A 15,191-nucleotide genomic window follows, 5' to 3' on the forward strand; every position below is an offset into this window, starting at 1 on the left:
TGCCTTCAATCCCCTTTGACTCTTGGTAAATCCGCAGATGCCCAAGCCTCTCCCAGATCTATCTGCTGATTCCGAAGCCAACTGCCTTGGGTCAACAAAGCCTTTGTATTTGGGGAGTAAAAAATGTCCTTAAAAAATTCTGATTCCTACCAAGACTGAAAACTGCAGAACTTGAACTCTCCTTGGGCAAGTGACTTAACTGTCTCATAATTTAGCTTTCATATGAAAAAGGGAGTGCAAATATTTGCCTTAGCTGATCCTGAGTTTCCTTAAGAATTAAAAGATTGTATATGCACACAGATACACACGTATATCTCATGTGTTATGCATTTTTTTTATCTACGTGCTTTGAAATATGGAAAACACTATTCCACTATAATTAACTTGTTGGAAAACCCCTCTGGAAGAAAGTATTCTCTGTTCAGTTCACTCATTTTTGGGTCCCTAACCCCTTTATCTCTGACTCCATCAGTGTGTTGGATGAAATATGCTTTATAAAAATCTGTTTTGACAATCTTTTACTTAACCTCCCTTGTTCAATGTCAGTTTTACTGACGCCATTATATAACAAATGTCGGGACACGTTTGAAGTTGACATGATTGATGAAAACGGTTTACCTTCTTGACTGTACTGTGGGACTAATCTCAGAATATTGAGCATCTCTGCCTGTGAATTCAACAAGCTATAAAATTCCTAATGATGCCTATAATCTAAATGATGCCTGTTGTTACTCAAAGATGTTCATTTTACCCTGAAGTCACCAGGATACTTCTAAAAATTTCATCTGAAAAGTATCCCATAATTCCAACATACTATGTTATGATTGTTCTATTTCAAGTATTTGTTCATAACATGTTGAGTTTGTCACTGAAATCACCATATAATATCATTTTGTGTCCTGATTTTGACTTGAATTATTATAACACTTCCTCCCATGTCATTATACTTATCATTAGTTTAACTGTTAATTTAATTACGCGACATTGTATAAAGTTTTGTAAGTGGCATCTCTTTGACCATTTGTCCTTTGAGTTATTTATATAGTTTCCAATTTTGAGTCACATAGATAACAACTTAAAGTAATTTCCCAAGTATGATGTTGTTGTCCCAAATGCTAGAGATCATCATGCTGTTGATAATTATTAAAAATGTTTCTCAACATTTTGTGTCCATTTATTAACTATATTTTATGATGAAATAATTCATGTCTATCATCTGTTATTCAAAAGACACAGAAGAATAAAAGAATATTTAAAGCTGTCTCCAAACTATTGAATTTATACTCCTACTCTCCAGAAATAACTACTTTTGGTTTTCTTTTAGAAATGTCTTTTAGGAAACATTCTCTAAGTATATTCACAAATGTGTGTATCTCTACATCCTTTTACTATATGATATATGGTCAATATTTCAAGGTTGATGATTTTGCAAAAAGCTGATGAACATGCAAACAAACAAGAAAGGTTATTTTATGACACGATCTTATTCTCTCATTTGGTTAGTAGAAAACAATTGTATTTTGTTATATGCACATACATTTTTATCACCAACCACATTTTACATTGTTACTACATTTTTAATGAAAATATTGCTTTTATGAGAATTTTTTATCTTTGCTCAGTTCATATTTTGCAATGTTGATATTCTATCTGGGATGGCTATTCATCAAGAAAATAACTACATTTCTTGGTCAAGAACACAGTTGCTGTAGTCAGATGTCTTGGGTTCAAATCCCAGCTCCACTCTTTACTAGCTGGGGAAAGCTACTTTACACATAACATGGTTACATGCACTGCAGATAAAATGAGAAAAAGATCCAGCCTATAATAAGCAAGAGCTATGTAAGTCCCCGCCTCTGCTGCTTTCCCTATTATGATTTTACTTTTTCTCTTTTTCTATGACTTTTTTTCCTTTTCTTTTATTACAAACTGTCCATTTCCCCATTCTAATTTAGTGTTTGTTTCAAAACATTTTAAAATTCTACTGCCTGTTCCCTTCTCTCAGAATTCCATAATTATCTTTGATTTTAAATATCAAATCACAATTATCTGGACTTATTGTGAAGATTGGGCAAAATACTCACCTGTTCTTAATGATTTTTGAGTTTTAAGATATGCATAGATGAAAGCATTAATTATGTAAGGGACTATGTGACTGGTATTAGAAGAATAGAAACCATCTGCAAAGAGAAGAGTAAAAATTCCTAAAGGATAGATGGGTCAGTGAAAAACTCAGGGTTATGTTAAGAGATGAACTATAGATTTGATTGAAGAAATTCAAGTTCTAAACCAGGTTCCCTAAGATGCAAATCCCCTAAAGCAGAGCAGAGAGGTAAGTTAGCACAATGACAGAGCATCCAGGCTGAAGCCACACCGCCAGGATTCGTACCCCACGCACTGCGCAGTATGATGCCATATTTCACAAGTCCCTGCATAACTCTGTGCTACTTTTTCTTCCTCTGTAGACATGAAGATTAAAATAATCTACTTTTTAGTGTTTCTATGAAGGCTAAATAATTCAGTATGTACGACGCAGAAGAGATGCAGATATTTAGTAACTGCGATTGGAATGGCTCTTTCATTATGATTACTAGTATCAACATTCCATTATGATTATTAAAATTAACAGGATATTAATCTACCTGTTCATTTACCCATACCATCTGCACAACTGTTTTTCACACATATTTCCTTCCCCGAGTAGCTGAAATCATCTTGTCACTGTGGTTCCTGCTAATTTGCTCATGGTGATCAGAAGCTGGGAATGGCAACTCCAAATATCCTTAACAAATACTAAAAAACAGGGACGCCTGGGTGGCTCAGTCGGTTGAACAGCTGACTTTGGCTCAGGTCACGATCTTGCAGTCCGTGAGTTCCAGCCCCACATCCGGCTCTGTGCTGACAGCTTGGAGGCTAGATAGAGCCTGCTTCAAATTCTGTGTCTCCTTCTATCTCTGCCTCTTCCCCATTCACACTCTGTCTCTCTTTGTCTGTCAAAAATGAGTAAATGTTAAGAATAAATAAATAAAAATAGTAAAAAACAAATACAAAATGCAAACAGCTTCCCTATATGTGAACCATGATGACATGAGAGTGAAAATAAAATATAACCTTGGTTGTAAAGAGTTTGTGATCCAAAGATACAAAAATCAGAGGGGTGAGAGCATTTGACATGAAAGAAACCAACCAAAGTTTTAATGGGGGTGATGGGACAAATAGAGAAGATCAATATGAAACCTCTGGTTTAGACTGATTCTGGTGTCATAGTAGAATAACTTGGAAAAACAAGGTTTTGTCTCTGCCAAAGGCCATGGAAGCCACGTTATGAAATTTGAACATATTTTTGAGGTCAAGTATGAGATTTGGAGATATACAAGATATGACAGCTGATTTTATTGAGATTTATTCAGCACAGAAGGACAAACTCATTCAGCTGTTTATCAAAATTTAGTCATCTAGTTTTCTAAACATAGTCTAGTTGGATTTGGGCTTACCTGGAATGAGTGCCTGCTCCCTTCAAGATGTCAGGGTTGCCCTGAAGACATCCATCTTTGTATCCCCTGCACTTGGAAACTCAATGGAGAACATACAGGTGGATCCACTGTGGCCCCAACAGAACGAAGATTGACCCAGCAGGCATCCCGAGTATGATTCAGTGGTGACTCCAGACCTGTCCCTTCCCCTCTCAGAGGAGGAGCAGATGGGCTCCCTCTCAGCTGTCTCTGTGGGGGGCGGGGAGGAGGTAGCAAAATCACACAACTCCTCTCAGCTTTAATAAGATTTTTTGGTCGTTGTTGCTTTTTACTTCGTTCTTGTTGCTAAGACTTAATTTTTTACAGCAGTGTTACATTCACAGCAACACCAACACACAGGTACAGAGATTCCCCATATGGTCCCTAGCCGCCACCCAAATATCACCCCTGCCATTACCAACATCGCCCGCCAGAACGGTACATTTCCCAGAACTGATGAGCCTACCGTGACACATCCTCATCACCCAGAGTCCAAAGTTTACCCCAAGGCTCACTCTTGGGTGTGGTACATTCTATGGTTTCGGTACATATTAGAAACAGACATCCATCATCGTAATATCATGCAGAGTATTTTCACTGATCTAAAAACTGGATCAGTTTAGATTCTCAAAACATGGGACATAAAAACTCCTTTCACACAGTGTCTAATACTCATCAAATTCTAAATAAAATGTCTCACACCATTTTGTTGAAGAGAAATAACATGTCAAAGGAGATAACTACGTGAGTTTTCACTGTGAGCATTATTAGCTCATACATAGTACAAAATCGGGCTGGTATCTCATGAACGTCACTATTACAAATGGTCAATCCTACAGTTCTTTAAGTGGACCCTCTATGTTTCTAAACAGAAGGAAAGGAAACAATTTCAGAAATTCCCTCTTCTCCTCACTCTCTATCCTCTCCCTCTTTTTACCTCCTAGCTACAACTTGAAAAGGAAAAGTGGGCGTTCTAAAAATATGATGAACATAACTTATGAATAAAGGGTTGCTGTGGTTTTCAAGTGCAAAGGCTGAAATACTCACCATGACTTTCGAAGTCCTCAAACGCTGTGCCATAGTCTTGCTTACCACCTTTCCTCCCAGGGCTTCTGCTCGTGTGTGTTCCAGCCATGCCTGACACTTGCTGTCCCTCATGAATATGTCCTTACTATCTCAGTCCCTACATTTTCAACATTTCTTAGTGGCTAAATGACCTTCGTCTGACAAACTTCCCCCTTCCATTGCTTTCTGTGTCCAGAGTACCCTGTTCATCTCCTCACCAGAGCCTTCCAGGTTTTCCCAAACAACTTTCTCACTAATGGCCTTCAACTGTTAAAATGTGTGTGTGTGTGTGTGTATGTGTGTGTGTGTATTTATTGGATCATACAACCCTTGACTATAGCCTTCTTTCTTTTTTCTTCCTCTAATTTCTTTGTTCATTTGATTTTTAAATCTCATAAGGGAATTTCTCTTTGTTCTATTTTGTACACGTCCGACTAGGCTGGGAAGCAGCTTAGCAGAGAGCAGTCAAAAAGCAACCAGTACCAGAACTCAAACCTTTGTGCTCCATGGAAATCTCTCCTTCTCAAACAGTCCACACCTCACCAGCCCTGCCAAGCAAAGCATCAGACTCCTTTCATTTGGGTGGAGCCGGCATAAAGTCAGAAACCATGAACCAGTAGAGAAGAAAAGCACTGCCATGCCCAGTATGTATCCTGACTCTCAAATGGATGCATATTGAAGAGGGATTAAAAAAGAGAGCAGAATTTATATTTATATTTATGTTTCTGTTTATTTATATTTATATTTATTTATGTTCACATTTATCTCTTAAGCCCACGGTGTAAGGTTGAGCAAAGAATCTTGTTAGGGATAAAGATTTGGATTTCATGAGAGAGTTTGCTTCTCATTCCTCCACTCCATATATACCCCTTACCCCAAAAGCAGAAAGAGAATATAATTCTTAGCTGTAAGCAGGGGTGACAGTGGGTCTGGACAGACAACTTTAATATCACGACTGGCAGAACAATCAGTATATAATAGAACCGTGTCATCAACAGTGCCAATGCATAATGATGGTGTATGGTCAGTATACAATCCAATCCTTTTTCCTAACATTAAGCCTTATACATAAGAAATTCAAATGTATAGGGGGTGCCTGGGTGGCTCAGTCAGTTATGAGTCAGACTCTTGCTTTCAGCTCAAGTCATGATCTCGGGGTTTACGGGATCAAGCCCAGCATTGGGCTCTGCACTGACAGCCTGCTTAGGATTCTCTCTCTCTCCCTCTCTCCCTCACTCATTATCTCTTTCTCTCTTCTCTCTCTCTCTCTCAAAAAAAATAAACAAACATTTAATTTAATACACAAATAGGTAAATAAATAAATTGAGGGTCAGATGCTTATTTAATCAATTAAAAGAAAAAGAAACCCACATGTATAGGGTACTATACCTCTGCCCCCTCAAATATAACCACCCCCTTCCAAGGAATTGGTCCCGAGTGTGCTCGCTTTCAGAGCACAATTCCTAAAATTGGAACGCACAAAGATTGCATGCCCCTGCGCAAGGATCATATGCAAACTCCTAAAGCATTCCATATTTTTATTTGAAAACAAATTATATTTTTAAAAATTTGCTCCTGAGACTGTGACACATCAAGCAGAGACCAGCGAAAGCTGGGAGCCCTGACACATTCAGATCCTCTCATCACTAAGACAAATATGTTCCCGGAGCTTCAAGCTTCTCAGGAGACAGAATTAAATCATGGCAACTGCCCTAAAACCCAGTCCTGCATGGGAGGCAAGGAAAAGAACATAGTTTACTTGGGTTTGAAAACTTACCTTATTGCTCGTAAAGGAGATGAGATCTAATAGAGAGCTCCTAGATTTGCTCTCGCAATTCAGATTTACTTTGAAGATGAATCATGTGCAGTAAGTGTGCAACATGTGAACCGTACATCCAATAGATTTACTCAGCATTCCAGTGCAGGGTCTGTGGGGAGAGGAGATACTCCACAGATAGCCAGTCTTTCCTAGAAGGCCTGAGTTAGAGCTGTAATATCAGCATAAAATTTCTCACTTCTATTCTTAAAACTTACGAGAATAAAAAGGAAACATCCCCACTATTCTATGATAGGAACATTTCTAAAGCAGCTCTGTAACCTCCCCCAAAAAAACCCTGGAGGAGCACATGAATTAACATTTCTTCCTCCTCCATCAGATATTTATAGAGATTTCATAGATGTTCACAAATGCTGAGCCTTTGAAGGGACAAGGACTCTGTCTTTCCCACCCAACCCCAAGGGATAAACTCAGTCAATCCTTGACCACAGCAAACCACAGTGCCAAGGATTTTGAACAAGACTGTCAGTGGGCAGATTCTGTCCCCAGAGCCCTTCTCCCTCTCCAGTCTGCCCTAAGGGACACATCTCACTTCAGTTACCAAGTGCTCCACTCCTGTCCCTGCCTTACAGAAAAAGCAAGCAGGTAAAGATCACTGAAAGTTCCCAAATGCTCTGCTCTTTAGGCCAAATCTTTTCTAACCCCACAAAACTCAGAGCCCATGTACAGGTTAAACCACATGTGATATAATTGAATTCTAGCTTCACTATTTTTGTCTCTGTCACTTTAAGCAAGGTTCTAAACTTACCCCTCTTTCTCATTCTAGATAATGTCACTCTTAGATATAATACAATAAATCTTAATGAGACTCATAAAATATAAAATTACAATGAAACCTACTCATTAAAATTTCTAAATATTTTGAAATCAGTTGAGTCAGTAGGTAAAGAGAGAAGAGAAAGAATATGGAAATTAAGACATTTTTAAAATATTTTTTTATTTTTAAATCAATTCAAGTTATACTAACAATGAAACGCACTTTTGTTATTGAGCAATTCTACACATTACTCAGTGCTCATCACAAGTTTCATAGACTGGCTACCTCTGGAGTATCTTCTCTCTTCTTGATCTCCTTTACTATTTCACCCAGCTACCCACCTCCCTTTGGCAACCAGCATTTTCCACTCTGTATTTTAGAGTCTGGGGTGTTTCTTATCTTTTTTTTCTTTGTTCATTGGCCTTATTTCTTAAATTCCACATATGAGTGAAATCATGTGCTATTTGACTTCCTCTGTCTGAGTTATTTAGCTTATGGACACTCTAAGTGCATCCATGTTGTTGCAAATGATAAGATGTCATTCATTTTAATGCTATGACTGCATTGTACGTACCACATTATATTTTTTAATTTACATGCAATTTAGTCAGCATATAGTTCACTAATAATTTCAGGAGTAGAATCCAGTGATTCATCCCCTACATCTCGCATCCAGTGTTCATCCCAACAAGTGTCTTTCTCAATGTCCTTTGCCCATTTATTCATCCACCAACTCACAACCCCTCCAGCTCCCATATGTTTGTTCTCTATATTAATTTTATTTTCTTTTCTTGTTCGTGAAGACAGAAAGAGAAAAATATGATACTTATTCCCATTTTTATGAAAAGATTTTTCTTCAGTTTTTTCTACTGTATTTTTCACGTTTTTGTAAATTTTTAAATCTATTTCACTTTCCTCATTTCTTTTTATTCTATGTTATTGTATTCATTATTTTAAATTTTCAACTCTTTGCCTTTTTTTCACTACTATTCTTTCCTTTTTTTCTCTATTCTATCAAACTTCTTTCAACAAACATCCAGAACACATCTGTGACTAACATCCTTCATTTGATTTTTTTTGTGTTGATTTTAATTTTTTATTTTTATTTATTTACTTTATTTTGTTAATTCTTTTTCTTCCTTCAAAATGATGAAATGAAGGAATTCACCTCAAAAGAAAGAAAAGGAAGAAATGGCAACCAGGGACTTAATCAACACAGTTACAAGCAAGATGACAGAACACGAATTTAGAATCACAATTGTAAGAATACTACCCAGGGTAAAATAAAAAACGTGAAGAATCCCGTTTGTGGCAATAATAGAAGTAAGCTCCAGTCAAGGTGAAATTAAAAATGCTATTACTGACATTCAATCTCGAATGGTGCTATGGTGGCAAGGATGGATGAAGCAGAGCAGCAAATTCATGATACAGAGGACAAAACTATAGAGAATAATGAAGCAGAAAAAAAAGAGGAAAACTAAGACAAAAGAGCACGTTATAAGAATGAGAGAACTCAGTGACTCATTAAAAAGGAGTAACATCCAAATCATATGGGTCCCAGAAGACAAAGAGAGGGAAAAGGGGTAGAAGGGTCATGGGAGCAAATAATAGTGGAAAAGTAGACCTCAAAATCCACGAAGCCCAGAAAACTCCCATTAGATTCAACAAAAAACGGGCATCAAAAAGGCATATCATAGTCAAGTTCACAAAATACTCACGCAAGAAAAGAATCATGAAAGCAGTAAGGGGAAAAAAAAAAGTCCTTAACCTACAAGGGAAGACAGATCAGGTTTGCAGCAGACCTATCTGCAGAAACTTGGCAGGCAAGAAAGGAGTGGCAAAATATGTTCAACGTGTTGAATCAGAAAAATATGCAGCCAAGAATTCGTTACCCAGCAAGGTTGTCATTGAAAATAGAAGGAGAGATAAAAAGTTTCCCAAACAAAACTGATGGAGTTAGTGAACACTAAACCAGCCCTGCAAGAAATTTTAAGGGGAACTCTCTGAGAGGAGAAAAGACGAAACAAAACAAAAAAGATCAAAAGCAACAAAGACTACAAAGGACCAGACAATACCACCAGAAACTCCAACTCCACAGACAACACAATGGCAATAAGTTCATATCATTCAGGACTCACTCTAAATGTCAATGGTCTAAATGCTGCAATCAAACACATAGGGTAAAAGAATGGATAAAAAAAAAAACAAGATCCATCTATATGCTGACTACAAGATATTCATTTTAGACTTAAGACACCTTCAGATTGAAAGTTAGGAGATAGAGAACCATCTATCATGCTAATGGTTGCCAAAGGAAAGCTGGAGTAGCCAGTCTTAGAAAATCTAGATTTCAAAATAAAGAATGTAACAAAAGATGAAGAAGGGCATTAGATCATAATTAAGGTGTCTATCTACCAAGTAGATTTAACAATTGTAAACATTTATGTCCCCAAGGTTTGATACCACAAATTTACAAATCAATTAATCACAAATATAAAGGAACTCATTGACAATAATACGATAATAGTAGGGGACTTCAACACCCAAATTACAACAAACGACAGATCATTTGAGTGGAAAATCAACAAAGAAACAAAGCCTTTGAATGACATACTGGACTGGATGTATTTAACAGATATATTCAGAACAATCTATTCTAAGGCAACACAATGCATATTCTTCTCCAGTGCACGTGGAACATTCTCCAGAAAATATCACATACTGGGACACAGATGAGCCCTGAATAAGTACAAAAAGACTGAGATCATACCTTGTATATTTTCAGACCACAACACTGTGAAACACAACATCAACCACAAGAAAAAATTTGGAAAGACAACAAATACTTGGATACTAAAGAGCATCCTACTAGAGAATGAATAGGTGAACCAAGAAGTTAAAGAGGTACATAAAAAGTATATGGGCCAAAGAAAATGATAACACCACAGCAAAAAATCTGCTCAGAGCCAAGGCAGTCATAGAGGGAGGGTACTTTGTAGCAATGCATGCCTTCCTAAAGAAGGAAGAAAGGTCCCAGAAAAACAACCTAGCATTATATTTAAAAGAGTCGGGAAAAGAACAGCAAATAAAACCCCAAATCAGCATTAGACAGGAAATAATATATATTAGAGTGGAAATCAATTGTATCAAAATGAAAAAAAAAAAGAACAGATCAATGAAACCAGGAGTTGGTTCTTTGAAAGAATTAATAAAATTGATAAACCTCTAACAAGTTTGATCAAGAAGAAAAGGAAAGGACCTAAATAAATCAAATGGAGAATGAAAGAGGAGCGATCACAACCAACACTGCAGAAATACAAACAATATTAAGACAGTATTATGAGCAATTATATGCCAATAAATCGGGCAATCTGGAAATAATGGACAAATTCCTAGAGACATATAAACTACAAAAACTGAAATAGGAAGAAATAGAAAATTTGAGCAGCCCATAACCAGTAAAGAAACTGAATCTATAATCAAAAATCTCCCCAAAACCAGAGTCCAGGACTGGATGGCTTTTCTGGGGAATTCTACCAAACACTGAAAGTACAGTTAATGCCTATTCTTTTGAAGCTGTTCCAAAAAGTAGAAATAGATGGAAAAGTTCCAAACGCATTCTATGAGGCCAGCATTTACCTTGAAATTGAGAACTAAATGGAGAACTGAAATGGAGAACTAAAAAGGAGAACTACAGACCAATTTCCCTGATGCCATGGATGCAAACGTCTCAACAAGATCCTACCCAACCTGATCCAACAATACACTAAAAGAACTATTCACCACGATCTAGTGGGATTTATACCTGGGATGCAAGGATGACCCAATTTCCACAAATCATCAATGTGATACATCACATTAGTAAGAGAAAGGAGAAGAACCACGTGAACCTGTAAATAGATATGGAGAAACCATTTGACAAAATTCAGCATCCTTTCTTGATAAAACCCGTCTGTAAATGGTAATTAAACCCTTTCTTTCTAAGTTCCCTTTATTCCTTTCTTGATCAGTCCTTGTGGGTGTTTCCACACTTTCTCTTCCTCATCAGCTGCTTTTAGGGGGAGTGCATTTCCTGTACTCTCGCCCTATCTCTGTCCTCTGTCCACAAGCAAAAACAGCTCCCTACTATCCACAGCTTCTCTCTCCCCCAGTTCACCTATCTGCACCATGGACCTGCTGAGTTCTGTGCCTCAAGTTGCAGATTGTTGTGTTAATCCTCAAATCTGTTTTCTAGTTGTGCAAGATGGTTTGGTGATGATCTAACTGTATTTCAGGGAAGAGACAGAGAAAAGAAAAAACTACCTGGCTTCTCCACCATCTTGGCCCCTCCAGTGCTGTCTGCCATCACTTTCCAAATGAAAATAAATTCTCTTCAGGTCCAGTGGTCATACAAATTGTTTATAATGTAACCTTTCTTATGTAGCAAGGTGTTAAAACTCAAATGTTGAATAGACACAATGGATGTGAACTTGTGCCTAAATCATCTTATGCTACTTCCAAACCAAGGAAATGATCAGCAGAAGTATCCTACAACTAGATAAAGGATATAAACGTGGTCGGGTTATAAACTGGCTGAGTAATTTGTGAAAACAGCTTTAGAGAATTCACTGTAGAGATATGTCTGTCCCTCACCCCAGGGGTGTGTGTGTTTGTGTGTGTGTGTGTGTGTGTGTGTGTGTGTGTGTGTGTTTGTGTGTGTGTTTGCATGCAGGAGTGCTACTCTGAGAACCTAGCATGGGACCCTCCATATGGGTGCACTGAGCAGACTTAGATAAGAAAAGTCAAGGAAGGAAGAGAGACTGGTTGGTATCAGATGAGGGTGACTGGTTGAAGTCAGTCTATGTTAGAAATGTTTCTTCATTAATAGAACACTTTGGGAGCAGAGATGCCTGGATGTTTCCCCACAAACTGCCACAGAGAAGCCATAAAGATCTTTTAGGGACCAACCCAAAAGAGTTCACCAGGAAGCATACAGAATTTGGAAGGTAACCACTGGCTTTCTAAGGGCTAACAAGGGGTCATCAGTGATGATAAGAAATAGAAATCTTTCCACATCAAGGATGCTAAAATTAGAGAGCCTACATAGATGCCCCCAGAAGGAAGGCAAATAAAAAGCTTTCACCATTTCCCAGAAGCAGAGACATTGAGGCAGTTTGTTAAGGTACCAGGTCAAGTAAGATCTTTCAGTTCCCTGCAAGTTCTCCCACCCCTTCCAACTGAGACTTTATTTAACATCTAAGGGAATATGGCATCCAAATGAACTAAGCATGACAAGAAAATTTCTGCAATTATTCTAAATATAACCTTCACATGACCGGATTCAAATGCTTCAGAAATGAAACTGCGAGGCACAAAACTAGGAATCGGGAGTCTTCACTTAGAATATAAAAGATAATTGCCTCTTGTAAATAAGGCACTGAGAGCTCGGACAAATGTCTTCCTTAGGACTTAACAATTTATTCTGCCACCTCTTTGTATGTAGGAGTCTTGGGCATCTTAGATGGGACATGATAACATTTGGTCTTCAGTTGGTAGAAATGTTCTCATAATTGGGAAGGTCATTGGATTCTTTTCTCATTAGCCTATATCACTTAAAGTAATTTCTTGGTGCCAATTAGGTGGGAATTATAAGTTCAGACACTGAAACAGCATCACATGACAGTACTTAATTATGAGATTATGATGTGGTGGTAGCGGGCGTGGTGGTGGTTATGGTGGTAGGGTGTTCATTACACATATCAATTAGGTTAACTTCAAAAATCAAAATATGTATTTAAACATTCTCCTACAAAACCAGAAGCCCAAAATTGGAAAGCACCTTCAATCCTGGTTCTCCCAAGGAATAGGAAATTTGAATTTTCAGATAGTATTAGGAACCTAAATAAATAAATAAAGGGTTGTACCGATATGCAAATAAATGTAACAGCCAAGGAAGTCAAGCTAATCTAGGTCAATTTTATAGAGATACCCAGGAACTGCATTTTTTTCCCTGCAAACGTTCAGATACCCAATGAGTATTCTCCAATATGAAAAGGCAAAGCTTCTTCTATCCCACCTGGAGACAGTTACCACTTTCCTTTCACCTTTGCTTTCTCTACACTGTACATTGTTTTCTAGCCATGCTTCTACCCCTTAACCTTCTGCATATTCCTGCTGCCAAACCCCCTCACTGACCCTGATCTGTGACGATGAAAGAGAAGGACCCTGCCAAAAAGCAGTTCCTGGCTGATACCGCCCATCACTGCCAAGTGTAAAACTCTCCTTCTCCCACCATTCACCGAACATTGACAGTGTTTTCCAGTGACAGTCCAGGTTTTCACTGAGGTTTCCAGCTTTTCATGGAGTTTGAGGGTCCATTCATGTCCCAGTGAGTCAAGCTGAGGCACAGATTCCACCACAGAATTTTCTCAGAACATCTTCTCCAACTCGAGACCACAACCTTCATTTCTAAGCTCTGGTTCCATAGGGATTACCTCTACATCCAAGTTCTTAAGGACTAGAATAAAATCTGTAAAGGATTAGTGTGTGCACACACATACACACAAACACACAATCATTCTGTCAATAGTGAGTATATTATTTTCTGAAGACAAATTGTACAGGAAGATAAATTATCATATGAATATGGCCAGCTGTCAAAAGAATTCAACTGAGAGCCAGCACAGGTGGTTCACAATGTTTATGGATTTCAAGTAATCCTATTCTAATGCCATCCTCTATGAAAAAGGGATGTGCATTTATTCATACTTATTCATAATAAGTCAATTAAATATATAAAATATTAGTGAAATTAAAAATTTTAATGGATTTTTCCCACAATGAGAATATTTCATCTTTCCTGCACATGAAAGAAACCAGCTGTTAAGGAAAAATACATTAGAATCCCTGAATACCCTGTATCAAAAGAAGTCATGTTTTGCTACACCATAACTTTTTCATGGCATTTTTCACTTCAACATTCCTCAGTGTATATATCAGAGGGTTGAGCAAGGGCGTCCCAATTGTATAAAACACAGCCACTGTCTTGTCTATTGGAAATGTGGTTGGGGGGCGTGTATACATGAATATGCACGGACCAAAAAATAAAACAACCACAATAAAGTGGGAGGTGCAGGTGGAAAGGGCTTTTCGCCTTCCTTCAGTACTGTGGTTACGCAGAGAGTACAAGATGACAACATAGGAGATAAGCAGGATTATGAAACTCACCGTGCATATGGCCCCACTGTTGGAAACAACTAGCAAATTTATCACATAAGTGTCCATGCAGGCAAGTTTCAACAAGGGCTGCAAGTCACAGAAATAGTGGTCAATCACATTGGGGCCACAGAAAGGCAATCTCAAAGCCAGGAAAATTTGTGCCGAAGAGTGGATACAAGATCCCACCCAGGCTAAAATCACCAAAACGCTGCACACGTGCCGGCTCATGATGGTAGTGTATCGCAAGGGCTTACAAATGGCTACATAGCGATCAAAAGCCATGAGGATGAGCACCAAGATTTCCATGCACCCAAAGAAATGGGCTGCAAAGACCTGAGTCATGCACTCTTTGTAGGAAATGGTCTTCTTCTGAGCAAGGGCATCCACAATCAATCTGGGGGCTGTGGTTGTAGAGAAGCAGGCGTCAGCAAAAGACAGATAGAACAGGAAGAAGTACATGGGACTCCCAAGGGTCTTGCTTATTTTAATAGTCAATACAATAAGAAAGTTCCCCAACAGTGTTGCAAGGTAAAGAATCAAGAAGACCCCGAATACTGCCTTCTGCTTTCCTGCATCCCGTGTCAACCCAAGGAGAATGAATTCAGTCACACTGCTATTCATCGCAATACTACTGGCTGAAAGTAAGGTGCAGTTGAGGACAAGGGCTGAATCTGCAAAGGGAAGAAAAGAAGTGACAGCTTGGGAAGATCGGTGGGCTGAACTCTGAATGCCTTGCTTTTGCTCCATGTTATGTTACCTCTGACTGCCTTGAAACTTCTATGACTCTTGGTAAATCCGCAGATGCCCAAGCCTCTCCCAGATC

At 38.2% G+C, this 15,191-nt stretch overlaps 1 protein-coding gene and 1 pseudogene across 1 annotated transcript; one reads left to right on the forward strand and one right to left on the reverse strand.

Moving 5' to 3' along the window:
• Nucleotides 1-5: 5 nt before the first annotated feature.
• LOC109245182 (olfactory receptor 4C11-like) lies at nt 6-14,989 on the reverse strand. Its single transcript, XM_019412496.2, has 5 exons — nt 14,097-14,989; nt 10,899-10,921; nt 6,355-6,422; nt 3,591-3,818; nt 6-101 (listed from the first exon to the last, which is right to left on the reverse strand). Exons 1-5 carry the CDS (start codon nt 14,987-14,989, stop codon nt 6-8), a joined length of 1,308 nt encoding a protein of 435 aa, XP_019268041.2.
• Nucleotides 6,017-6,117, forward strand: LOC128776302 (U6 spliceosomal RNA; annotated as a pseudogene).
• Nucleotides 14,990-15,191: the final 202 nt, after the last annotated feature.

The sequence above is a fragment of the Panthera pardus genome, unplaced genomic scaffold, assembly GCF_024362965.1.
Source record: "Panthera pardus isolate Hobbes unplaced genomic scaffold, ASM2436296v1 HiC_scaffold_12, whole genome shotgun sequence".
Lineage (NCBI taxonomy): Eukaryota > Metazoa > Chordata > Mammalia > Carnivora > Felidae > Panthera > Panthera pardus.